This window comes from Cervus canadensis, chromosome 21 (genome assembly GCF_019320065.1).
Source record: "Cervus canadensis isolate Bull #8, Minnesota chromosome 21, ASM1932006v1, whole genome shotgun sequence".
Classification (NCBI taxonomy): Eukaryota; Metazoa; Chordata; class Mammalia; order Artiodactyla; family Cervidae; genus Cervus; species Cervus canadensis.
This window is the reverse complement of record NC_057406.1, coordinates 8,287,212-8,313,511: the sequence shown is the minus strand read 5'-3', so window position 1 is coordinate 8,313,511 and position 26,300 is coordinate 8,287,212. Positions and strand designations below refer to the sequence as shown.

Sequence of the window (26,300 nt, the reverse complement as noted above, 5' to 3'; positions counted from 1 at the left end):
GAAATATCTTTTGGTCTCAAACCTTGTGAATGGTTATTGAGAAGCCTGTGCCAGAACCAGATTGGCATGTCTCCTATCTGCTGTATTTGTAAAGATTTCTCTGATGCCAAAAAGGTACACTGTCAAGCATCATTTTAGCTTTCATATTTTGTAGCTTTGAGCCCTTTGAAGAATTTGAAAAAAATATTCATACCTGTGTTATAATGGAGATTTGTGTCTGTTTGAGTACTTCAATTCAGTCACTCAGTCATGTCCAAATCTTTGCAAACACCATGGACTGCAGCATGCCAGGCTTCCCTGTCCATCACCAACTCCCAGACTTGCTCAAACTCATGTCCATCGAGTTGGTGATGCCATCCAACCATCTCATCCTCTTGTCCCCTTCTCCTGCCTTCAGTCTTTCCCAGCATCAGGGTCTTTTTCAGTAAGTCAGTTCTTTGCATCAGGTGGCCAAAGTATTGGAGCTTCAGCTTCAGCATCAGTCCTTTCCAGTGAATATTCAGGGTTGATTTCCTTTAGAATTGACTGGTTTGATTTCCGGCAGTCCAAGGGACTGTCAAGAGTCTTCTCCAATAGCATAGTTCAAAAGCATCAGTTCTCCAGCATTCAGCTTTCTTTGTGGTTCCTATTCCTTAATAATTACATATTTAATGAATTAATCTGAAGGTTGTATAAACTTTTAGTAGTTTCTTTTGGGTTCATTTTTAATTCATAAAATTTTAATATACTTTTATTTGACTCATTTTATTCTTAGAAGAAAACTTGCTACTTTTTATTGTCTTTCCCTGTAGGCCTGTTATCATATAAAAATAAATAAACTGAAATTTAGTTTATTAAGCAGATTTTCTTAAAATAGAAAGGTAGGATCAACCATTAGAGCATACCGGTTATAAAATACCATCAATACTGAGCATAAATTATAAACCTAAGAAACCCAGCCACTTGCAATAGCCTAGCCTGATAGTTAGACAGATGCCCTCCTACAGCATAACAACTTGTCCCCTATTTCTTAGGTGGGCCACTTTTCCAACAGGTTAGTGTTTGTACTGTATGAAGTGCTAAAGATTTTTACTCTTAACCTCTGCCAAAAGTCAAATAAAAAGAGGAAAGAAATCTAGAACTGTTTACTACTCCAGTGTCTTCAGCCTTTTCTAATTATGCTCCCATAAGGTGGGGAAAACTCTCTCCCTGCCTCTCTCCCTGGGATATGTGTGTATGTATGCTACACACACACACACACACACACACACACACACACACACACGTGCATGTGCACACAAACATTACTCAAGGTCATCGCTTCACACTATTTTTAGTCGTGGTGACAGAATTTCAATGTAATCCGAGAAAGCAAATATGCACACTGAATTCCTTATGTGTTTTTTTTCCCCCCTCTCTTCTTACCTCTTCTAGGCAGTATTTGTGTGTTTCTGCAGAGTTTTGCACAGAGTCTGTTCCCATGCAGACCAATGAGGGAGAAGTATCGGAAGAAAGCAGTTCCAAGGTCAGTGAATTACTAAAGGTGCAAACGGTCTAAGCAGAAATTAAACAACAGGGACCGTGAGTGAGGAGAGTGGGTGTTGTGTTTTAGGTGAATTTAGACATCTGATTGATTTAAATTAGAACCTCACCTAAGATTGGGAGGATTTTTTCCTTCTCAATATCCACTTTTGTTACACTCCGTGACAAATTTAAAACAAATTTTACTGAGCTCAGAGAAAAATCTATGATTCACTTGTAGACTACCAGCACTTACCTTTTAAGGTGTTATTATGCAAGTTGTATGTACTTATTTTAAAAATTAAAGCAAATCAGAAGTGTATAAGGTGAAAAGTAAAAAGCCTATCCCTTATTCCTGCTACACAGAGGTATCACTGATCATTTTGGGGCATCTTTAATTATAAATTTTAAAATTATGTTTGGTTTGGTTTTTCAGGCTAAAGCTTAAACGAATACTTCATTGTCCCCTGTGTAGAAGTAGTCATGTTCGTGTTGATACCTGTCTATATCTGGCTTCATGTCCTGAGTCTCCTTGGCTTTTCCTCTTCTTGGTCATATAGAACCCTCAGGATCACCTTCGTGGCCCTTTTTCTCCTGTCAAAGTCATTTCTTTTTTTTTTTATTATTATTTTTATTTTTTTACTGTCAAAGTCATTTCTAATCCTTGCTGGGAGCACCGAGGGTATCCCACACTGTGTCCTGGACAGTTCCCCACACCTGTCGGGCTGTCCGCCCTGAGCCCTCCAGAGAGATGTCCTTTGCTGTGGCCGCTGCTGCTTATAGTCTCTTGGGAAGGTTTATTCTTTCTCTACATCCATGGGATGGCAAAGGGTCAGACGCCACTGAGCAACTGAACAACAACAACAAATTCTTTCACCAGAGCAAAAGTGAAGAGGGGTCAGATGTCACCAGGAAACTCCAAAACATCATGCTAATTGGAAGAAGCCTGGCACAAAAGGTCACATATGATTCCACTTATATGTAATATGTAGAATAGATAATTACATAGAACACAGGCTGGTGGTTGCCAGAGATTGGTTGGGGGAAGCGGAATGAGGAATGACTACTTAATGGCTACATCAGTTTGTGCCCTGAACCCCAGAGCTCCTCGTGAAAGATTCGCTTTAGCTTCTTTCTGAATCTCCCCTCATTACAGTCCATGTGTTAGGTAGAAGGACAGGTGTCATCCTCTCCCCTTGTTTGTTTTTCCCCCCATATCACCAGATACCTTCCTTCTTTCTGCCAAAGCAGAATCCAATAGACTTTTATCAGACTCATCTAGATCACAGCATCCCTGGTAGTTCAGATGGAAAAGAATCTGCCTGTAATGCAGGAGACATTGGGAAGATCCCCTGAAGAAGGGAATGGCAACCCACTCCAGTATTCTTGCCTGGAGAACCCCAGAGGAGCCTGGTCCATGGGGTTGCAAAGAGTCGGACACAACTGAGGACTTTCATCTAGTTCCCAACATGTTCACTTTCATCTAGATCCTAAACCTGGTTTAAGGAGAGTCAGAATAAGTGAGATATGCACACACTCTAGGAATGTCCCCCAAACACTCACACACCAAGCAAGACATGTACACCCAGGTCACCAAAAATACACAGACCCCAGGATTTCTACAGTACATACTGACCCATCCCCAAGATCCTAATTAATTAGTTTATAATAAACCACAGTGTTAACGAAGACTGGGTTCTTGGATCCTCTGACTAAGTACATTCTCTTCCTGGAAAGCTAGGTTGAAATTGGAAGATTGCTTGGCAAGCATATAACTAGATCGACATAGAATGCTTAGTTGTACCAGAGACTCAGTTTCCACCTTCTTTCTGGGGGAGGAAGGAGGACTGCATTTCTTGATTTTTCAATTATTGAATATTTTATCAGTTCAGAATCAATTAGGCTAAAGAGTAAAAGAATCTCTTTTGGGGGGGACTTCCTTAGTGGCCCAGTGGCTAAGACTGCACACTCCCAATGCAGGGGGCTGAGGTTCAATCCCTGGTCAGGGAACTAGATCCCACATGCTGCAACTAAGAGTTCTCATGCCGCAGCTAAAGATCCTGTGTGTCACAGCTAAGACCTGGCACAGACACATAAATAACATTTTTTTTAAAAAAAAGAATATTCTTTCTCTACCTGCAATAAGTAGATGCTTCTGTTATTAAAATTAAATTATAACTTTGTTTTCATCAGTCTTCATTTACATTACATTTTATGACTTTTTTCTTATGCTTCTCTTTGTTTAAAAATCTTATAGTATTTGTAATGATTTGATGTTAATGCAGGAATTTATTATAGTGCTATGGTAACATAATTTGTGGTTTTCTGTTAATAGAAATAAGTTAGGAAAGGTAAATGGTGTTGAGAAAAAGTGGGGACTTTTCTACAAAACAATGACTTTGAATTAAATCATTTTCTTAAATAATTCTTGAGCATATGTTATTAGCAGATACACAACAATAGAAAAAGACATGGTTCTTACTCTCAAGGTGGTTACATTTTAGTGGGAGAAACAAACATAAATAAAGATAATGATTGTGAATTATGATCAATACTGTGAAGAACATAAAATAATGCAGTATAGGGTGACTGGAAGGACAAGCTTAGGTTAGTTAAGCAAGTCTTCTCTGAACGTGTGGCATTTCAGCTGAACAGTAAAGACGGAGGGAGCCAACTGTGTGAAGAGCTAGAAGAACAGCATACCAGACAAAAGAAACCATCTCAGAAGCCCTTGGCCTCTTCCAAGAACTGTCAGAAGTCCCGTGCCACTGAGCGGTGATAGGAAGTCATGAGGGAGGCCAAAACCTTGCAAGAACTTGACAGCCCTGGCATAGGATGTGGATTCTGTCATGTGGGAAGAATTTCTATCAACTGGGAAGCCACTGAAGGCTGTTAAGTTCGGGAGTAATGTGATATGATTCCATTAAAAAATATATATTTATTATTTATTTGGCTGTACCAGGTCTTAGTTGGAATGTGTGGGCTCTGTAATTTCAGCATGTAAACTCCTGGTTGCAGCAGGAGGGCTCTCGTTCCCTGACCAGGGATCGAACCCAGGCCCTCTGCATTGAGTGTGCAGGCTTGGCCACTGGACCACCAGGAAAGTCCCTATGATTTCATTTTTTAAAAATCACTCTGGCTTCTATATGAAGAATGGATTGGACTGAAGCAGGGGTGGGAGCAAGAAGACCAGTGAGAAAGAAGACAGTCCTAGTCAGTCACTTGGGTGAGAAACAAAGTGGATTAGCATACTGCACTGAAGTGGAGGAAGGCAGCCTGGAGGTATACTGGAGATAAAGCTGACGTGATGTGAGGATGACCTGAAATACTTCTGCTTCCTAGAAACCAAGAGATGCATTTCAGGAAAAAAGGTAGAATCAGTATTGTCAGATGCTGCTGAGAAGCCAAGGAGGTTGGTAATTGAGAAAATGTATCTGGATTTATTTTTTGAAGAATTAATTAAAGAAAAGGTACACAAAATTTTCTGGAGAGGTGGAGGTGTTCTGTGTCCGAAAGGAGTGTGGATTACACAGGTGTATATCCATTTGTCAAAATTATACTTCTAGAATTTGCAATTCAAATAAAAAGTACAACTTTTCAGGCACACTTTACCTGTGAAAACTGTAAAATAATAATAATTGAATAGGGATGGAGAATGGATGGAAGTATGGATGAAATAAGAATGACAGAATGTTCACAGCTATTGAAGCTTGGTGATGGATACAAAGGATTCATTTGTATTTACTTTGTGCTTGACATTTTCCATAATAATGCTTTTAAAAGAAATTTATTAGTGGTCTTCAAGAGGAAGAGGATGAAAAACCAGTTTTATGGGTTAAAAGGAAATGAAATGATAAAAACATAAAGAGTGGTGGTTATAGTCTACTATCCAGTTGTGAAATTTAGAAGTAAATGAAGAGAGAAGAGCACCGAGTAGTGTGTGTGCTGTGTGCTCAGTCATGTCCAACTCTTTATGACCCCATGGACTGTAATCCACCAGTCTCCTTGGTCCATGGGATTCTCCAAGCAAGAATACTGGAGTGGATTGCCATCTCCTGCTCCAGGGGATCTTTCTGACTCAGGATCAAACTTGAGTATCCTACATCTCCTGCATTTGCAGGCAGATTATTTACCATTGAACCACCTAGTTCCCTGACCAGAAGGAGGTATTAGTTCAAGTGAAAGATGTTTTTTAAGTTTAAAAAAAATTGTATTTATTTATTTGGCTGTGTCGGTCTTAGTTGCAGCATGCAGGATCCTTGTTGCATCATGCAGGATCTTTCATTGTGGTGCACGGATTCTCTAGTTGTGGAACTTGGACTCCAGAGCCCCTGGGTATAGTTGCCCCACAGCCTGTGGGATCTTAGTTGCCTGACCAGGGATAGAACCATATCTCCTTCACTGTAAGACAAATTCTTAACCACTGTACCACCAGGAAAGTCCTGTGAAAGATTTTTTTAAATGGAGGAGGCCCAGTCATGTTTGTGTAAAGAGCAAAGAAATGAGTGGAGGAAAGCCAAGTGTGTTTATGGAAGAGGTTCACCAGGCTTGTGAGTTTGAAGGAGCCTGGGGATCAGTGAGGCTGGCCCCTGCTGCTGTGCTGGTGCCTGGGCTCAGGCCAGAACCCTGCTCTTCTGACTCTTGTCTGGTGGTGTCTGATATTTGGAGGAGGAAAGAAAGAAAGTGGGGTCCAGCTTTTCTTAATGTTCCCTCTGAAATAGAAGTCATTGTTAAATTGAAGAGTTTAGCATGCATGATTGAAATGACGAGTTTAGATTTCCTTTTAAGGAGGACAGTTTTGGAATGGCATTGGTAGAGAAAGTGCTAAGAACAGCTAATAAGTGAATGAAAGGGTCAGTGCAGTTTTTAAAAATACCCATGTACGTATTGTACCGACAGAAATTAGGTATGCCTTATGGTTGGACAAGATTGACAGAGGACGTCTTCTTGGAGAATTTTGATGTTCCTTTCGAAGAAATGTTCCCTGAAATCGTGCAGTATCTTCCATGGGCCCCCCCTTTTTTTTTTTTTTGAGAGACGTTTAAATTCAGAGATGGGATTATATATTCTTGAGAGTTGGGAGGTGTACACTTCAGTCTGTTGCATTTAGAAGACTCTGTGTCTCTGCTAGAAAGATAAAAAGCAGAGGATGGCTTCTAGAAGTTGGCTCTTGGGACTTTGCTGGTGGTCCAGTGGCTAGGACGCTGTGCCCTCAATGCATGGGGCTCAGCTTCGATCCCTGGTCAGGGAACTAGATCCTACATTCCACAACTGAGTTTCCATGCTGCAATTTAAAGATCTTGCATGCCATAACTAAAGATGTCACATGCCACAGTGAAGATCAAAGACCCCATGTGCCACAACTAAGACCCGGCACAGCCAAATAAATAAGTAAATACTAAAATTCATTGATCTCTACACTGTCTGCACTTAAGGTTTGTATATTTTTCTGTTAGTAAATTATGTTCAATAAGGACAAAAAACAATTTAGGAATTTCTGTCCTTCTCTTTAGTTGGCTAAGCTCATTTTGAATATTGATTCTGTTATGCAGAATATTGGGGGCTTCCCTGGTGGCTCCGAGGATAAAGCGTCTGCCTGCAATGCGGGAGACCCGGGTTCGATCCCTGGGTTGGGAAGATCCCCTGGAGAAGGAAATGGCAACCCACTCCAGTATTCTTGCCTGGAGAATCCATGGACAGAGGAGACTGGCAATCTACAGTCCATGGGGTCACAAAGAGTCAGACACGACTGAGCAACTTCACTTTCACTTCTTTCTTATGCAGAATATTAGCTGTCCTTCTCAGCTTTCTATTTCAAGAAATATATATATTTCCTTTTTAAACCACTTACGGTACCTGGAATGGAGTGGGTGGTTGGAAAGGTGTAACATTTATAAAGTGGATGGAATTTAGCAATTGATGTGAGAGAAAAGGAAAAGGAGAAACCTAGAGTAATATCAGGGTTTCAAGCAAAGTGACTGGGAGGATGGGGATGCCCTTGCCAAATAGGAAACATAAGAAAGAAAACAATTTTGGGAGGGAATGAGAGTAATTCTGTATTGAACATACAGAGTTTGAGAGGCCGGCAAACTGTAAGCCAGGTGAAAATACAGGACTGGAGGCAGGATATGTGGGGACTGGAAATACAGGATTGGGAATCACTCAAATTTAATAGTTGAGGGACTTTACTGGTGGTACAGTGGATAGGAATCCACCTGCCAACGCAAGGGACACAGGTTTGATCCGTAGTTGAGGAAGATTCCACATATTGTGGTGCAACTAAGTCCATGTGCTACAGCTGCTGAGCCCGAGTGCTGCAACTGCTGAAGCCTTTGTGCTCGAGGGCCCAAGAGCCATAACTGCGGAGCCTGTGTACTGCAGCTGCTGAAACCCGCGTGCCTAGAGCCCATGCTCCACGACAAGAGAAGCCATCGCAGTAAGCCCACGCACTGCAACTCGAGAGTAGCCCCCGCTCTGCACAACCAGAGAAAGCCCAGCAACAAAGACCCAGTGCAACCAAAAATAAAATTGATTAATTTTTAAAAATATACTAGTTGCAACTGTGAGATTAGATGAGATTGCTGTGAAGAATGTGAAGAGAGAGGTCCAAGGACAGAAGCTGGAGAAATAAACATTTAGAGAGTAGAAGAAGGAAAAGCAGAGATTAGCAGATTAGAGAGTCAGCAAGTTTATGATGAATAAGACATTGGTTTATGATGGTTTATGATGAATAAGATTCAAAGTCTGCCTCAAGGAGTTTGTATTCTTGGAGACAACAAAACACATAAATAGGTAATCCCTTCAGATACTGACATGTATTATGCTAGAGAGTGGCTGAGTGTGGGAGCTTCCAGCTGGGTGGTCAGGATTCATCCATCACTTCAAAGACGTGGCACTTGAGCTGATGCCTAAATGATGTGGAGGAAGCTTTCATGTAACAGTATGAGAGAAGAACTTTGTAAGTCAAGAAGAAATTCAGAGGCAAGATAGGCAAGATGGAGTATCAGAAACAGGATTTACCCTCCCACTAGAAATAACAACTTTACAAATACGCAAATGTGTTTGAAACAACAGTTTTTCAAGACACTGGACATCAGATAGTGAAGGACAGTGATCAGTGAGAAATGGAAAACAAGATGAGTCCTCTGACTACCTCTGCGTCCTGGCTTGAGAGAGCCTCCAGGCCACAGTTCAGGGAATGGGGAGGCAGGCGAAGCCCAGTGGACCCTCTCAGTTGAGGAAACGCTGCTGAGAGTCTGGGGAGACTGAGGCAGCCGAAGTTTGTAGGACAGAGTATTGGAGAGGAGAGAGCTGCTAAGAGAGAGAAGTCTGGAGATTTGTGGAGGGTTCCCCTAAGTATTCAGCAGAGTGCTTTTTGGCATATGTACGTGACTGGTCAAGGCTGAGGCAGGAAGGGGTACCTACCCCGGAGGATTGGAAGTAACAGTGTCTAGCACTCAAACACTGTCTGTAATGGTGCCTGGTTCTGTGGACTAGAAACCTTCATAATTCATGGATCATTATCAGCATACTCAGCAGTAGTACTAGCAGAGTTCTCACCTCAGGAGTAGGGAATAATTAGCCCTACCTAATTATGAAGTCTGACTTCACAATCCTAAACGCAGAACATGAAAGGAACAAAACTATTTCAAAGTAATTTAGCTGCATCTCAGAATGACGCTCAAAAATATTTATAGGAATTCAAAAGTATTCAGGATCCAGCAAAAATTCTGTGTCTGTTATTCAAAGCAGAAATTTTTCAGGCATGTAAAAACCAGAAAATACAAACATAGTAAAGAGGAAAATCAATTGAAACCAAATCATAGTTGACCAAGATGTTAGAATTAGCAGACAAGGATATTAAAACACTTATTATAACTGTGTTTCAGATGTTCAAAAGGTCAAGCAGAGACATGGAAAATATATATTTTTAAAAGTCCCAAATCAAATTTCTAGAATTGAAAACTATAATGTTTGAGATGAAAAATATACTGGATGGAATTGTGGCAGATTAGAAACTATAGAATAAAAGATTAGTTAATTTTGGGAATGTAAATTGGCACAACCACCATGGAGAACAGTATGAAGGTTCCTCAAGAAAACTAAAAGCAGAGCTGCCATATAATCCAGCAGTCCCACTCCTGAGCATTTACCTGAAGAAAACCATAATTTGAAAAGACACATGCCCTCCAATGTTCACTGCAGCATTATTTACAATAGCTAGAACATGAAAGCAACCTAAATATCCATTGACAGAGGAATGGATAAAGAAGATGTGGTACACATATGCAATGGAATATCACTCAAGTCATAAAAAAGAACAAAATAATGCCATTTGTAGCAACATGGATGGACCTAGAAATTATCATACTGAGTGAAGTAAGTCAGGAGGAGAAAGGACAATATATTGTATGATATTGCTTGTAAGTGGAATCTAAAAAATGGTACAAATGAAGCTATTTACAAAATAGAAATAGAGTCACAGATGTATAAAATAATCTTACGATCAGCAAGGGGAAAGGGAGGGAGGGGTAAACTGGGAGATTGGGACTGACATATACACCCTACTGTGAAACAGGTAACTGATAAGGGCCTGCCGTAGAGCACAGGGACCTCTTCTACTCAGCACTCTGTAATGACCTATATGGAGAAGGAATCCAAAAAATAGTGGATATATGTATAACTGATTCATTTTGCTGTAGAGCAGACACTAACACACCATTGTAAATCAATTATATTCTAATAAAACAAAACGTGGCATTAAAAATAAAAAGAATTAACAGTAGAAATGATCCACCATGAAACACCAAGAGAAAAAGAGCAAAAATCCAAAAAGTGAAAAGAGTGTCAGTGTGTTATGGACAACTTCAGTCACCCTAATGTCCCTGTAATTGGAGTCTCTAAAGAAGGCACATGCTGTTCTGTGCTTAGCTGCTCAGTCATGTCCAACTCTTTGTGACCCCATGGACTGTAGCCCACCAGGCTCCTCTCTCTGTCCATGGGATTCTCCAGGCAAGAATACTGGAGTTGGTTGCCATGACCTCCTCCAGGGGATCTTAGCAACCCAGGGATCGAACCCAGGTCTCCCACATTGCAGGTGGATTCTTTACAGTCTGAGCCACCAGGGAAGCCCAAAGAAGTCAAGGTGGGGCAGAAAAAAAAATAGCTAAGAAATAATGGCCTCAAATTTTCCAAATTTGATAAAAATTGTAGACCCATAAATCCGAAAAGCTCAGTGTGCTTAAAGCACAAGAAATGAAGAAAACCGCATCAAAGCCCATCCTTAAACAAATTACTCAAAGCCAGTGGTCAAGAAAACCTTAAAACCAGAGGAAAGAAGACACACTACTAACAGAGGAACAAAGGGTTTCTTTTTCTTTTTTTTCCAAAGGGTTTCTCATTGGAAGTAATGCAAGCAAGAAGACAGTGGAGCACCATCTTGAAAGCACCGAGAGAGAAATGTTAGCCTTGAATTCTATAACCAGTGAAAATTTCTGTCAAAATTGAAGGCTAAATAAACACTGTTTCAGACATACTAATAGAAAAACTGAAATAATTTATCTGTATCTTATCTTACTATAAGTAATGTTAAGGGAAGAAAGAAAATGATGCCAGGTGGAAGTATTAATCTACACAAAGGAATGAAGAGCTCAGAAAATGAAAACTACACAGGTTAAATATGTCAGACTTTTTTTTCCTGTTACTCAGATCTCTTTAAAAGAGGATTGATTGAACAACAGTAATACAGATGCACTGTGGGTTTATAACATTTGTATCTGTGAATTGTACAATAAGAGTGGCATAAAGACCTAAAGAGGGAAAATGGTAGAATGCTGTTATAAGGTTCCTATATGTGAATTAGTATAACTTCACTTGAAGCAAAGAGAATACAGTTGACCCTTGAATAATGCAGGGATTAGGGTCACTGACCCTCTGGGCAGTCGAAAACTCAAATATAACTTACAGTCAGCTGTCCCTATACTTGGTTCTCATATCTGGGGTTCTTCCACACCCTCTGATTCAACCGCCTGGAGGTTGTATGAGAGTGCAGTATTTACTATTAAAAAAAAGATTCACATGTGAGTAGACTCGCACCGTTGCAGCCCGTGTTGTTCAACGGTCAGCTGTACTTCTCAACTCATTCTGTGAGGCCAGCATTGCTCTGATAACAAAACTAGGCAAAAACATTGCAAGAAAAGAAAACTACAGATCAATATCTCTCATGAACATAAATGCAAAAATTCTAAGCCTAATTTTAGCATATTGAATCTAATGATCTGTAAAAGGATCATATGTGAACAAGTAGGGTTTACCCAGGATGGTAGGGTTGGTTTAACATTCAAAAATCAATGTAATCCACCATATTAACAAAGTGAAAAAGAAAAATCATATGATCAAGAGATGCAGACAAAGCATTTGACAGACATCACATCTATTCCTGATGAAAACTCTCAGCAAAATAATAGAAAGAAACTATTCAACTTGATAGAGGACTTTTATGAAAATTCAACAGTTGACATTGAGCTCAATGTTGAAAGACTGAATGCTTTACTCCTATAGTGAACAACAAAAACAACAAAAAAGAAAAGGATGTCTGCTACTATGTTTCTCTTCAACGCTGTACTGGAATTTCTAGCCAGGGCAAAAAGGCAAAGAAAAGAGAGGAGAGAGAAGTGAGAGGAGAGGAGGGGAGGGAGCCAAAATAGTACATACTGTGTGATTCAATGCATATGAACTCTGGAAAATGCAAACTAACTTATGCTGACAGAAAGCACATTAGTGGCGGCCTGGGGAGGGAGAGCAGGAGGGAAGGATTAAAATTGGGACAAGATGGGGGACTTCCCATCATGCAAGAATTCTCTGTGCAATGCAGGGGACTCAGGTTTGATCCCTGGTTGGATCAGTACCAGCTCAATAAATGAAAGAAGGACCATACTTAGTGGTTTGCATGTTTAGAAAGCTGTGACAAACCTAGACAGTGTATTAAAAAGCAGAGATATCACTTTGCCAACAAAGGTCCCAAAGCTATGGTTTTTCCACTAGTCGTGTATGGATGTGAGAGTTGGACCATAAAGAAGGCTGAGTGGAGAAGAACCGCAGCTTTCAAATTGTGGTGCTGGAGAAGACTCTTGAGAGTCCCTTGGACAGCAAGGAGATCAAACCAGTCAATCCTAAAGGAAATCAACCCGGAATATTCATTGAAAGGACTGATGTGAAGTTCCAGTACTTTGGCCACTTTATGCAAAGAGCCAACTCATTGGAAAAGACCCTGATGCTGGGAAAGATTGAAGGCAGGAGAAGGGGTCAGCAGAGGATGATATGGTTAGATAGCATCACTGACTGAATGGCCACGAATTTGAGCAAACTCCAGGAGACAGTGAAGGATGGAGGAGCCTTAATACAGTCCATGAGCTCACAAAGAGTCAGACACAGCTTAGTGACTGAACAACAACAATAAATTTTTATAAAGCATTTAGAAAAAGCATCCTGAATGTTTCCAAAGGAGAAACAGGTCATATCCAAAACATTAGGATTTATAATACTATTGAATTTCTATATAGCAGCTCTGGGGTGCTAGAAGACAATGGAGCATGGCCTTCAAATTTTTGGAAGAAAGGTTTACTGACTTGAACTTCTGTTTCTGATTGTGTGGATAAAAATATTCTATATGTTAAATATATGGATAAAATTAGGACATTTCAGTCATTCAAAATGTCAAAAAATTCACTTCCTGTATACCTCTTACTAGGAAATGACTGGAGTCTGTGCTTAAAGGAATGACCATAAAAGAGGAGGACAAAGGGTCTAGGAAACATGCTCCAGTGAAGGGGAGAGAGTGAGGAGACCCGGAGATGAAGGGAGAGAGTCATCCTTGGCAGAGCATCAGCTATTTAGTGGTCTAGGGAGCAAACAGTCAGCTGGCACAGGAGAAAACCCCCAAGGGATGTATTCAAGATTGCAGTGAAATTGACAGGTTACCTAAAGTGTTTGAACTTACTAAGAGGAGACTCACTACTCTGTTGGAGGGTTTGCGAGTGAATTAGTGAAAACACATAATAAATACCAAGTTAAAAAAAATTGATAGAAAGTATGAGAGGAAGTAGTAATTTTTAGTTCCAGGGAAAAGAAAAAAATATCCAAGAAAGGAAATTTAACTATTCGTTATGATTCAGCTGTATATGTTATTTACTGGGTAATAGCACTGTTAGACCTGAATATTGATTTGAACAAAAATTGTGACTTATATTGGGAGGATGGGAGAAGGGAGGTACATTTGTGTTGTGGGGTGGCAGCAGAAGAGCATGTTCAGTGGTGAGAACATGGAAGTAATAGGGTGTGGTTTATTCCTTTAAGAATTTGGATACTAAAGGGAAGGGAAAAAATAGGATATCTGGAGAAGTTATAAGGCCAAAAACAATTTTTTCAGAATGAAGAGATTGGGCTTCCCTGGTGGCTCAGTGGTAAAGAATCCACCTGCCAATGCAGGAGACACGGGTTCGATCCCTAATCTGGGGAGACCCCACATGCCAAGGAGCAGCTAAGCCAGTGTGCCACAATTACTGAGCCTGTGCTCTCGAGTCCAGGAATCACAACTACGGAGCCAGCGTGCCACATCTGCTGAAGCCTGTGTGCCCTGGAGCCTGTGCTCCATAGCAAGAGAAGTCCCCGCAATGAAGCCCACGTGCCTCAACTGGAGAGGAGCCCCTGCTTGCTGCAACTGGAGAAAAAGCCCACACAGCAATGAAGACAACAGAGCCACAAATAAATACATAAATAAAATTATAGATGGAAGAGATTATGAAATATTTGTAGGTTGAGGAGATGGATTTACTAGAAAGGGAGAAAGAGGGGTTCCTTAGATAATGAGATCCCAGAGGAGGCAGTATGGTGTAGGTCACAAGTTTAGCAACAAGTGATGAGGTTAACCTTGCAGAGCAGTCAAGGGAGGAAATGGGTGAAGATCCAGAGGTTTATGGTATAATCACCAGAGAAAAAATGAGGGGCTTTTGGAACTTTGTGTTGAATAGGCTCGCAAGATAATCTTAGGCATTGTCATCTTCAGAAAGGATGGTCTTAGGGAGAATGCCTAGTGGATGGATTTGACGTCTTTAAGGAGAGTAGAAAAGGTACAGGATAGATGAGTGAACGATGTGGTATAGTAGGTCAGTCATTCAGCCCAGTCCTGGCACCTAAAAGGCATTGGGAAGTTTTGTTGAAAGAACGAATGATGGACCAGAAGGCCTGTGTGAGAGTCTGGGATGAATGATGGACCAGAAGGCCTGTGTTAGAGTCTGGGATGAATCCACTGACAGAAGTTACATTGTTTCCCTCCTGGGCTCAACAGCAGGGGGGAGCAGGTGAGCCAAGGATCACAAAGGCTTGCTATGCCTTTCAGAGCTACTGGGAAGGATCACAGGGAAAGGGAGGAAGAGGAAGTGCTGGGAGATAGCAGAAAATGCTTCCTAAAACAGTAACTTTGCAACCAGGCTTTGAAGGTTAAGTGGAAGTTCACCAGAAAGACAGGATGAGGACAGGCTATCCAGGCAGAGGTGCTGAATGTCAGCACTGAGTTAAGTTAATTGGTATAGTTTGTAAAGGAACCAGTTTTGTAGCTTTCTCCAGCTCTGCACTCCAGAAGCTGAAGGGGAGAAGGGGAAGGGTTTGGCAAGACAGGGATGTCCTAAGGACAAGTTGGTGGTGAGCGGATTTAGGACATTGCGGAGAAAAGTCACCAAGATGCCTGTCGGCTAAAGCTCTGAACAGACCGTGAGGGAAGAGGAAAACCGCAGAGCTAGATGGGACAGTGAAGACTCCTTACAGATTCAAGTGGAGGGAAGGCGTGGAAGAGGCGCTTGTGGTCAGAGGCAGATCTCAGAGTTCATGGACCTCAGTGTAGAGAGGTCCAGATGGATGGCAAGACCCAGCCTCGGGTCCTGCCCACCTCCTAGTTGAAGCAGGGAGATGAAGCTGCCTAGGATGGGTCTAGAGTATCTGATGCCTGTAGACTGAGTTTAGTGCCCTTCCTTCCTTAAGTTGTTTCATTGCATTCTCTGGCTATTTCCTAATTAACTAGTTTGTCTTTCCCACCAATCTGCAAGTTTCAAGGGGGTGGGGCAAAGACTGTCTTCTTCACCACAGCACCTAGCATGTAGTATGTACCCAACAAATACTGGTTAAATGAATGGAAGTGAGAGAAAGGTGAGGATATGGTGTAAGTTTTCTTTTTTTGTTTTGTTTTTTATTTATTTTGAACTGGGGCACAATTGCTTTATGATGTTGTGTTGGTTTCTGCCATATATCAGCATGAATCAGCCGTAAGTATATGTATGTCCTCTCTCTCTTGAATCTCCTTTCTACCTCCCACCCCATCCAACTCCTCTAGGTTGTCACAGAGCACAGAGTTTGAGCTCCCTGCATCATACAGCAAATATCCACTGCCTATCTAATTTCACATATGGTGATGTATATGTTTCAATGCTACTCTCTCAGTTTGTCCCACCCTCTCCTTCTCCATGGTGTAAATTTTATGAATGAAAATATTTAAGCTTCTGAAGATGAGATCAAGGGGGAGGAGTGGTGGAGATCATCAAACTAAGTCCAAAAGTGTTCAAGACGTTTGTAGAAAAGAAATAAAGATGGGAAGAGACAATAAAGAAATAAAGAGATGGAAGAGAATAAAGGAGGAAATGGTCTTGAGAAAAACAGATGAATTGGCAGTAAGGAGCAGTGATCTTTCTGGACCATTTTTGTTGCCTTCTGAGATGCTGGACAGTGAGAAAAGGTAAGAACCCTGGTGAAGGAGATAGTATCTTCTGGGGACAAGCATTTTAATTGGTACTTGAAGGAATGAGCAGGAATGTGCAGTGAATGTGAGGCAGAAGACCGGGATTTCTAGGCAAGAAGAGACATTCTATGGAAAGGCACAAAGGACTGAGAAGTTGGTGTGTGCTCCACCAGGGGGGAGGAATGGGTGAGGGAGGCAGGGGCGATAAAAAAGATCACTTAGTCAAATGAACTGAACTTTTAGCCCTCAAGAGAGGTGATGAGAGTGAAAAATTTCAAGGAGAGTGATGTGATCTTGTTTGCACTTTACAATTTGCATCTGATGGAAGTGATTTGGAGGATGGATTGAAATGAGATGGGACCCAAAGCACAAAGACTAGTGAGAAGGCTTTTGTAGTCGTGAGCTTTAGAGAAGCTGTCTTTACCTATGGCAGTTAAAGGGGATAAAGAAAGGGTAATGAGTATGACAGCTGTGTAAGAGATAGAAGCCACTACTTAGTGATTAATAAGGAAGTTAAGGGGTTAAGGAGGGAAGGTGGAGAGCCTGTAACTCGATTATAAGTTTCCTGTTTGAGGATCTTGGTGAATGATAGTACCATTTACAGACATAGGGGATATAAAAAAGAGGAAATCTAAGGACAAAGATGGTGTTTCATTTCGGACCTATTGGACCATCCAAGTGGAGACTAATATGCAAAATATGGGGACTTCCCTGGTGGCTCAGATGGTAAAGAATCTGCCTGCAGTGCAGAAGACATGGGTTCAGTCTCGGGGTCAGGAAGATCCTTTGGAGAAGGGAATCACAACCCACTCCAGTATTCTTGCCTGGAGAGTTCCACGGACTGAGGAGCCCAGTAAGCTACAATCCCTGGGGTCGCAAAGAGTCAGACACGACGAGCAGCTTTCACTCACTTTATGGGGGCTGCAGTTAAAGATTTGAAAGTCATTATAGGGGAGCTTGTTGAAACTGTGGGCTTTTTGATTATTACTTCTTGTCATTATTGTGGTTATTAAAAATTGGTTATAGATAAGCAGAGGCCAAGTCCACAATGTAGAGGTCTTTAATTGGAGAGGATTTTTAGAGATGAAAGATCGAGAAAATTTCATAGTATATAGAAAATAATCATTCTTTGAGAAAATTATTCCAAGGAACTTTAAAGAATTTGTCATCTGTTTTTCCTAATTGAGGCATAACATTTATTTGTAAAGTTCAGAAAATGCACAGTTCATTGATTTTTTTTTATGTATGTGTACTTTCTTGTAACCAAGACCTAGACAAAGATCATCTCTACTTCCTCATAAAGTTCCCTTTGCAACATTGTAACCATGTTTTTTTCTTCTAGAGGTTTAGATCACTGTGTAAATTTAGAATGGGAGAATCCTGTCTCTCCTTGGCAAAACCTGGTAGGCTGCAGGATCAGGAAGTCCACAGAGAAGAATAAAAGTTGAAACCTGGTTTGAATTTTGCGGTATTCGGGTCTTTTTATTATTCTTGCTTACAATTCCTCCAGTTTCTCCTTTTAATGGAAAGGAGATTTTTCCGTTAAAAATTTCAATTTTTCTGTTCTTTTTGAAACTTAGCCTCTTAATACTATTCCATCTTCTCCAGTATTTCTTGAAATGAAGACTGCAGAGGGAGGGTTGCAGAGCTGGAAAGCCTTTCGTTTTATTTGGGTTTCATTATGGTGTGTGTCTGTATTACTGTTGTCTGTCTTCCAGATTACTAGTTTCTGTTAAAAGAAATAGCACAGGGAACTCTACTTAATATGATGCCCTGGATGGGAAGGGGGCCCAATAAGGAGGGGGTGTAAGTATACATACGGCTGGTTCACTTTGCTGCTCAGTAGAAACTAACACGTTGTAAAGCAACTGTGCTTCAATAAAAATTAATTAACCTTGATTGCTGGGAAAGATTGAGGGCAGGAGGAGAAGTGGGGGGACAGAGAATGAGATGGTTGGATGGCATCACCGACTCAGTGGACATGAGTTTGAGCAAGCTCCAGGAGATGGTGAAGGACAGGGAAGCCCTGCGTGCTGCCGTCCATGGGGTCGCAAAGAGTTGGACACGACTGAGCAACAACAACAGCAAAAAAGAAATGGGCAGTAGTTTTCTAAGTAGGGAATAATCCTTGAATACATCCGTTGAGATCTCTCTCCTTGAATACTTTTGTTTGACTTTTTAAAAATTATGCCTTTTGGGAACGTTTTCATAGGACTAATCATCTCAGTTTGTGGAGGTAGCTCTGTCTTTGCCACTGATTTTCCTTTATTGAGCAATAAACCATCTGGAATAATAGAATGCTTTGTTTCTTCTTTTGAAAATTGTATTCAGAAATAAACCGTACTTATGAAAGAGAAAAGAAAGACACACAGTTAAAAGAATAATTCTAAAACAAGCACCCGTATACCTCCTACATAGGCCAAGAAACAGAATCTGTACTCCAGAAACCATGTGCCCCTTCCTGACTGAATCCCCCCGACTCCCTAAGAGACTAATTAGCCTAAAGTTTGTAATAGTTATTCCCTTTTCTTTATAGTTTTATGAACTATAAATATACATATGTGTCTTTGTATATACATATGTGTGATTTTAAAGTTTATATGTTTGAGTTTATGTTAATAGATTTACACTGGATTTGTATTCTTCTGTGGCTTGCTTCTCTCACCTGGTGCTGTGTTTTTGTAACCCACCCAGGTGGAGCTGTGTTGCTGTAGCTCATCCATTCTCATGCAGTATTATATCCTGTTGTCTCAGAACACCGCTGCCTATTTGTCTACTTTAGTGTTGATGAATGGTTATTTTTTTCCTGTTAAAAATAGTGCTACTATAAATATTTTTGTATATGCACAAAAGTTTCTCTAGGGTATATATCTAGAAGTGCAGTCACTGGTTTGTACGGTAAGTACATAATCAAGTGTAGTAGATAATGGCAGACTACTTAAAAAGAGTGGTACCAAGTTACCCTCCCACTGGAATGAATTGGTTGCCATTGCTCTGCACCCTTGTCAACACTTGGTATTGCCCGACTTTTAAACTTTAGCCAGCCTGATGGTGGTGAAATGGTATCTCTTTATGGTTTTAATTTGCATTTTCCTGATTGACAGGAGACTGAACATCTTTTCATTTATTTAGCGATATGTATACATCCTCTTAAGTGAAATTCATACTCAGTTATTTTGTAGAGTTTTCTGGGAGGTTGTCTTTTTCTTACTATTTCATAGCATTTTTTTTATTATATTCTGGATGCTGACCTTTTGTCACAGTTATGAATTGCAAATCAACATGCTTCCTTTTTTTATTCTGTAAATCTGGTCACCCAAGGAGAGATGCCCTATACAAACATGGAGTGGGAAAACCATTGACTGGGGCTTCTGTCCTAGTTAGGCGTGTAGTGGAATGCCACGTGGTTCTGTAAGCACAGGCCCTGCACTTGGAAGTGACTGCGTGTTGGTTCCTGACTGCTGCTGACCTGTGGTGCTTGACTTTGCAGGTGGAACAGGAGGATTTTGTAATGGAAGGGCATGGCAAGACTCCACCTCCTGGTGAAGAAAGCAAACAGTGAGTCACAGTTTATTTAAAAAGGGTCTTATTACAGATCTTCAGAAGCACTTTGGTTAAACATGCTGAGAGCATGTTTGCAGGGGATGTGTATGTTGGGTACATTGTGAAACTCCTCCCCAGTTGCTTTGGTGGCCGTCAGTGCATTGCTTCTATTTATAGACAGACTAACTGGAGGGGCAAGAAAGTTGGCTTTGTAGTTTTTCACACTTGACTAATTAAAATTTTTGTTGCACTTTAGCATAGGCTTTAAGGCTTAGGATGTTTCAAATTGAACTGACTCAGTCTGGTTGATTTCCAAAGATAGTGTAAAATGGTATATCCTTTTCTTAGCAATGTCTTTATGAAGTGAACTGAATTAGTAGACTGTTTCCCTGCATTCCAAGTGTGAATTTATTTGAATAGTACTTCCTGAAATTCTATTCCATTTAGTTATTTATACTTCTGATCTTTGTTGAAATAACAAATTGTTTCCCCAGAGGAACAGGAATTATAAATAATATGACTTGGCCAACATTCTAAATAATTCAGGATCTCTCCTCTAACTTCTTAAGGAGTGATAAGTTCTAAATCTGAAATTGAGAGTCCTCTGGGTAGCTTTCTGGTGGCAGTGAGTAGATTTTTTCTTCCTTCTGTCACAGAACTTGAAAAATTATGTTGCAGAGCAGACTGGTGTTTCATATGCCCTTTTAAAGGAAAAACAGTTAAGACTGGCTTCAAGTACTGACATAACTACCATTTTTTTATTCAGACAGTAGTCTTCTAAGTTAATGGGACAGTGACTTGTGGAATTTACTGAAAATCTGTAGAGAGAAACTCTTTTCTCTCATCTTTTTTTTTTCCCCTCAAAAATAGTTTTGGTCCGTCCTATGAAAATTTTGTCTCCGAAACCCTTAGGAGTGAATTATGCAGAATATGCTATGCTACCATGAGGCTAGGTTCATTAAAGGAGAGTGTTTGTCTTGTATTTGTTGTGAATGGAAACCAGGATATTTTCACAGCTGGTTTAATTTGCTAACCAGGCAGTTTTAAAAATAGCTTACAATATAAACCCTAACTTTGCTGTATTCTGTCAAATGCACTTATATTCTGCATGGGTGGATGGAATCAATTCATCTTTAGCAAATTAGAAAGCCTAACATCTAGTCCCAGTAGAATTACAGGAACACTTCAGATGCCCTGCCCGCTATTCACTCTCCACTCCTACACTCAGGTCAAAGGTGTTATAATAGAAAAATCCTCGCTCCATTTGACAAGGGTTTTCTGTGCATGAGAACTTTGCTTAGATGCTGCCTGTGTTTTTTCCACCCTTTACAGTGTCTCTACTTCAGATGGTGGAGTGTGTAACTTGCCTGTGATAATGCACCTTGAAACAGAAGTTAGGATTTGAATTGAATCTTTCTGACTTTAAAGTGTTTATAATATCTCTTGAACTCAAATTCTTTGCCAACATCAGGAACTATGTTCCTGAAAAGTATTGTGACCAGCAAAACTGCAGTTGTTAAGATCAAAGTCTCATGGATAAGAGTGAGCTGGGGGAAACAATGAAAATGGCATAAAGCCTATTTTTAAAACACAGGTGAAGTTTCTATTCTCTGAAGGGCATCCATTTCCCAAACAAACCAGTCTTTATCTTTACAAACCTGCTCCAGTAACCCCTATCCTGAATCAGCTCCTTTAGGTATTCAGGAAACATTGCTGGGGCAGATTCTCGCACAAGTTTTACATTCTACAAACTCTTACTTCTTTTAGAGAGCTTCATATGGCTCCAGCAGGCCTGAAACGGCATGGGTTGTATGCTTACCATTCTCCATTGATAGTTTTGTTTTCACAAGTCTCTGCCTTTTCACAGATCAATCTTGGTTAATTTTGTTTTGTGAGTTTTTGTTTTTGGTTTTTTTTTTCTGGGCTTGGTCAGCTATCATATATTGAAATGATAAAGCAGAAATGAATATTCTTTCTGGGTCTTCCTCCCATACACCTGCCCACTTCTTTTGTGGGAGTTGGGAGCAAAGCTGCTGTGTTCTTTTGTTTGAGGCAACAGAAATAAACGGATTGAAAAATTTTATTTTTTGTGTCTCAGAACTGCAGTTAGCAAAGGATCATTGCAGTTCATTGTAGGAACTGAATACTACATTCTGAATGCTGTGAGTGACACATTGCTGAATGACTTACGAAATTCCCATCTTCTTTTATTTAATTATAAAAGTTAATATTTGGTCATCATAAAACATTCAAACAATAAGTGTGAATTTAGAATTATTCGCTTCTTCTACCCTCCTACTCTTCCTCATCTTCTGAAACTTTTTCTGTGTATTTAGAAAAACAACTAAACAGATTTTTTTTCTAACATTCTTTGAGACTTAGCTTTTTTCCTTAGACATCTTTTGCAATCTATTTCATTCCTTTAATGTACTTCTGCAGAAGTACATTCTGTTATACTATAATCATTCTCTAATAAATATTTTGGTGACTTTCACTTCTTTGATTATTGCAAATATTAATACTTTTTTTAAACATCCTTATTCTTATATCTTTATACACAAATGTATTTATGTAGAATAAATTTCTAGATATGAAGCTGTTTGGCTCATGGGCTGTGTTTTTTTACAAGGAGGTAGCTGCTATCAATTTACTGTTCAAAAGAACTCTACCAATGTTCATTTCCATCTGCAGTGAAAGAGAGTATCCATTCCTCCACACCGTTAATGACAGTAAAATTATTTATCTCAGAGTTTTTGCCACTGTAATATTTTATGGCTTTAATTTGTACTTTTATTCTTACTAATAAGATGGAATATCTTGTTAGTCTCTTGGCCATTGATTTTTATATCTTGTACCACCTGTTTACATATGATTCCCACTTTTCTTTTGGAATGTTTGTTTTGATAGCTTTGTAGGAACCTTTCCTTTACAAAGTGTAGATATTAACCTTTGTCTTTTAAGATGTTTAAATATTTTCTCCCAGGCCTTATTGTCTAGCATTGGAGTATCTTTCATACGAATAAACCATTTAAATTTTTATGTAGTAAAATCAGCCTTTATGGTTTCTGTGTTTCATGCTTGTCTAGAGAAGCCCTCCTACTCTAACATGATAAAATGTCTTGAGTTTTTCTACTGTATTTTTCACATTTAGACCTTTAACTGAACTGGTACTCATTTTTCTATATGGTGAGAGGCAGAGAGCTAACTTAATTTTTTTCTAAATGGGTTTTCCAAATGGCTGCCATTCATTGGTATTAGCGTGTATAGATTGCCTGTTTCACGTATGGAGGCAGGTGGAGCACAAGGATTATATAACTCGCAGGTCACAGAGTAAATTCTAGTAAGGATTAGGTCTCAAATTATTTGTTAGCTGATCTGTGCCACTTTCCTTCTTCATCTAACATTTTTACTATAGGTTCTGGAAGTCTTCAAAAAATTTTATTTCTGTGATGTTTATTTCAATGGTATGAGTTCTGTCAACATACAGTGTAAGGTAGCTAAGCATGTAGAAAGCGTTCTTGAAAAAATAATTGACTTCTGATATTGAAAATGTTTGTGCTAAATTGTTAACATTTGGATTAGTTGTGCTGATTGCTGGTGTACATGTGAATAAGATTTAGTGGCGTATACAACTTTAAACATTTGTTTATATAGTCTGAATATATTTACTTTTTAATGAGGTTTATTTACTATTAATGTATCTATGATCATTTTTCTGAGTATATTCACATATGAGCCATTGGAGAAAATCAGACAAACCAAGTTTATTGCCACATAATATTGATCATGTGACATGTTTAACACTGGGTTAAATATAAAACTAGATAGCATATTAAAAAGCAGAGACATTACTTTGCCTACAAAGGTCCGTCTAGTCAAGGCTATGGTTTTTCCGGTAGTCATGTATGGATGTGAGAGTTGGATTATAAAGAAAGCTGAGTACAGAAGAATTGATGCTTTTGAATTGTGGTGTTGGAGAAGACTCTTGAGAGTCCCTTGGGCTGCAAGGAGATCCAACCAGTCCATCCTGGTGTTCATTGGAAGGACTGATGTTGAAGCTGAAACTCCAATACTTTGGCCACCTGATGCGAAGAACTGACTCATTTGAAAATATCCTGATGCTGGGAAAGATTGAGGGCAGGAGGAGAGGAGGACGACAGAGGATGAGATGGTTGGATGGCATCACCAACACAATGGACTTGGGTTTGAGTGGATTCTGGGAGTTGGTGATGGACAGGGAGGCCTGGCGTGCTGCGGTTCATGGGGTCGCAAAGAGTCGGACACGACTGAGCAACTGAATTGAACTGATATTGTTTTATTTATTCATTGCACTCAAAAGCAATTAGGCCATTTGTTGGTATTAGGAAAGCATTCCTTTAAATAAGAGAAAGGACTCTGAACAGAAAAATCTCACCCTTTTATGAAAATGTGAGACCAAATTCTCAGTCATCTGTATACTGCTTAATCACGAACACGAGCAAGAATCCGAGTTAAGTAAATTAAACCAAACTGCCTTGCTACAGAAGAAGTGAAAGCTCAGGCTGCCCTTGGCTCCAAAGTCCTTGTTTTCACACTACAGTGTTTTGAGTGAAAGTGAAAAGGTGTTAAAGTTGCTCTGCTGCTGCTGCTAAGGCGCTTCAGTCGTGTCCGACTCTGTGACCCCATAGACGGCAGCCCACCAGGCTCCGCCGTCCCTGGGATTCTCCAGACAAGAACACTGGAGTGGGTTGCCATTTCCTTCTCCAGTGCATAAAAGTGAAAGTGAAGTCGCTCAGTCGTGTCCGACTCGTTGCGACCCGATGGACTGCAGCCCACCAGTCTCCTCTGTCCATGGGATTTTCCAGGCAAGAGTACTGGAGTGGGGTGCCATTGCCTTCTCTGGTTAAAGTTGCTCAGTCATGTCCAATTCTTTGCTACTCCATGGACTGCAGCACACCAGGCCTCTCTGTCCCTCACCATCTCATGAAGTTTGCTCAAGTTCATGTCCATTGCATCTGTGATGCCATCCAGGCTTCTCATCCTCTGATACTCTCTTCTTCTGCCCTCAATCTTTCCCAGCATCAGGTACATTTCCAGTGAGTAAGCTGTTCGCATCAGGTGTCCAAGATATTGGAGCTTCAGCTTCAGCATCAGTCCTTCCAACGAGTATTCAGGGTTGATTTCCCTTAAGATTGACTGGTTTGATCTTGCTGTCCAAGGGACTCTCAGGAGTCATCTCCAGCACCATAGTTCAAAGGCATCAATTCTTTGGTGCTCTGCCTTTTTTATGGTCTGGCTCTCACAATTATATATGACCACTGGGAAGACCATAGCCTTGACTATGTCGGCAGAGTAATCTCTCTGTTTTCAACATACTGTCTAGGTTGTTATAGCTTTCCTGCCAAGAGGCAATCGTCTTCTGATTTAATGGCTGCAGTCACCATTTGCAGTGATTTTAGAGCCCAAGAAGAGGAAATCTGTCACTACTTCCACCTTTTCCCCTTCTATTTGCCATGAAATAATGGGGCCAGATGCCATGGTCTTAGATTTTTTAATACTTAGTTTTAAGCTGGTTCTTCACTCTCCTCCTTCACCCTCAAGAGGCTCTTTAGTTCATCTTCACTTTCAGCCTTTAGAGTGGTATCATCCATATATCTGAGGTTATTGATGTTTCTCCCACCTATCTTGATTCCAGCTTGAAACTTATTCTGCCTGGCGTTTCTCACAATGTGCTCAGCGTATAGGTTAAACGACAGCAGACAGTCCTGTTGTACTCCTTTCTCAATCTTGAACCAATAAGTTGTTCTATACCATGTTCTAACTGTTGCTTCTTGATCCACATACATGTTTCTCAGGAGTCAGGTTAGATGGTCTGGTATTCCCATCTCTTTAAGAACTTTCCACAGTTTATTTTGATCCACACAGTCAAAGGCTTAATGTAGTCAATGAAACGGAGGTAGATGTTTTCTGAAATTCCCTAGCTTTCTCTGTGATCCAGCAAATATTGGCAATTTGATCTCTGGTTCGTCTTCCTTTTTTAAACCCAGCTTGGACATACGGAAGTTCTTTGTTCACATGATGCTAAAGCCTAGCATGCAAATTTTATGCATGACCTTGCTAGCGTGGGAGATGGGTGCAATTGTGCAACAGTTAGCACATTCTTTAGTACTACCCTGCTTGGGAATTAGGATGAGGATTGACCTTTTCCAGTCCTGTGGTCACTGCTGAGTCTTCCATATTTGTGGACATGTTGAGTGCAACACTTTGATGGCATCATCCTTTAAGGTTTTGAATAGTTCTACTGGAATTCCATCACATCCACTAGCTTTATTAACAGCAGTGCTTCCTAAGGCCCATTTGACTTTGCTGTTCAGAATGTCTGGTTCTGGTGACTGACCACACCATCATAGTAATCTGGTTCATGAAAATCTTTTTTGTATAGTTCTTCTGTGTATTCTTTCCATCTCTTACTGATCTCTTCAGTGTCTACTAG

At 40.2% G+C, this 26,300-nt stretch overlaps 1 protein-coding gene across 7 annotated transcripts in view; it reads left to right on the top strand.

Moving 5' to 3' along the window:
• TNRC6B (trinucleotide repeat containing adaptor 6B) overlaps window positions 1-26,300 on the top strand; it is a 254,595-nt gene that overhangs the window by 73,039 nt on the left and 155,256 nt on the right. For 5 of the 7 annotated variants that reach the window (XM_043440505.1, XM_043440500.1, XM_043440504.1 and 2 more), the window contains 2 exons: window positions 1,414-1,504; window positions 19,776-19,843. In XM_043440505.1, coding sequence (XP_043296440.1) covers window positions 1,460-1,504; window positions 19,776-19,843 — 113 coding nt within the window. In that variant the 5' untranslated portion in view covers window positions 1,414-1,459. The remainder of the gene's footprint in view (window positions 1-1,413; window positions 1,505-19,775; window positions 19,844-26,300) is intronic. The other 2 variants (XM_043440502.1, XM_043440501.1) reach the window with 1 other exon arrangement.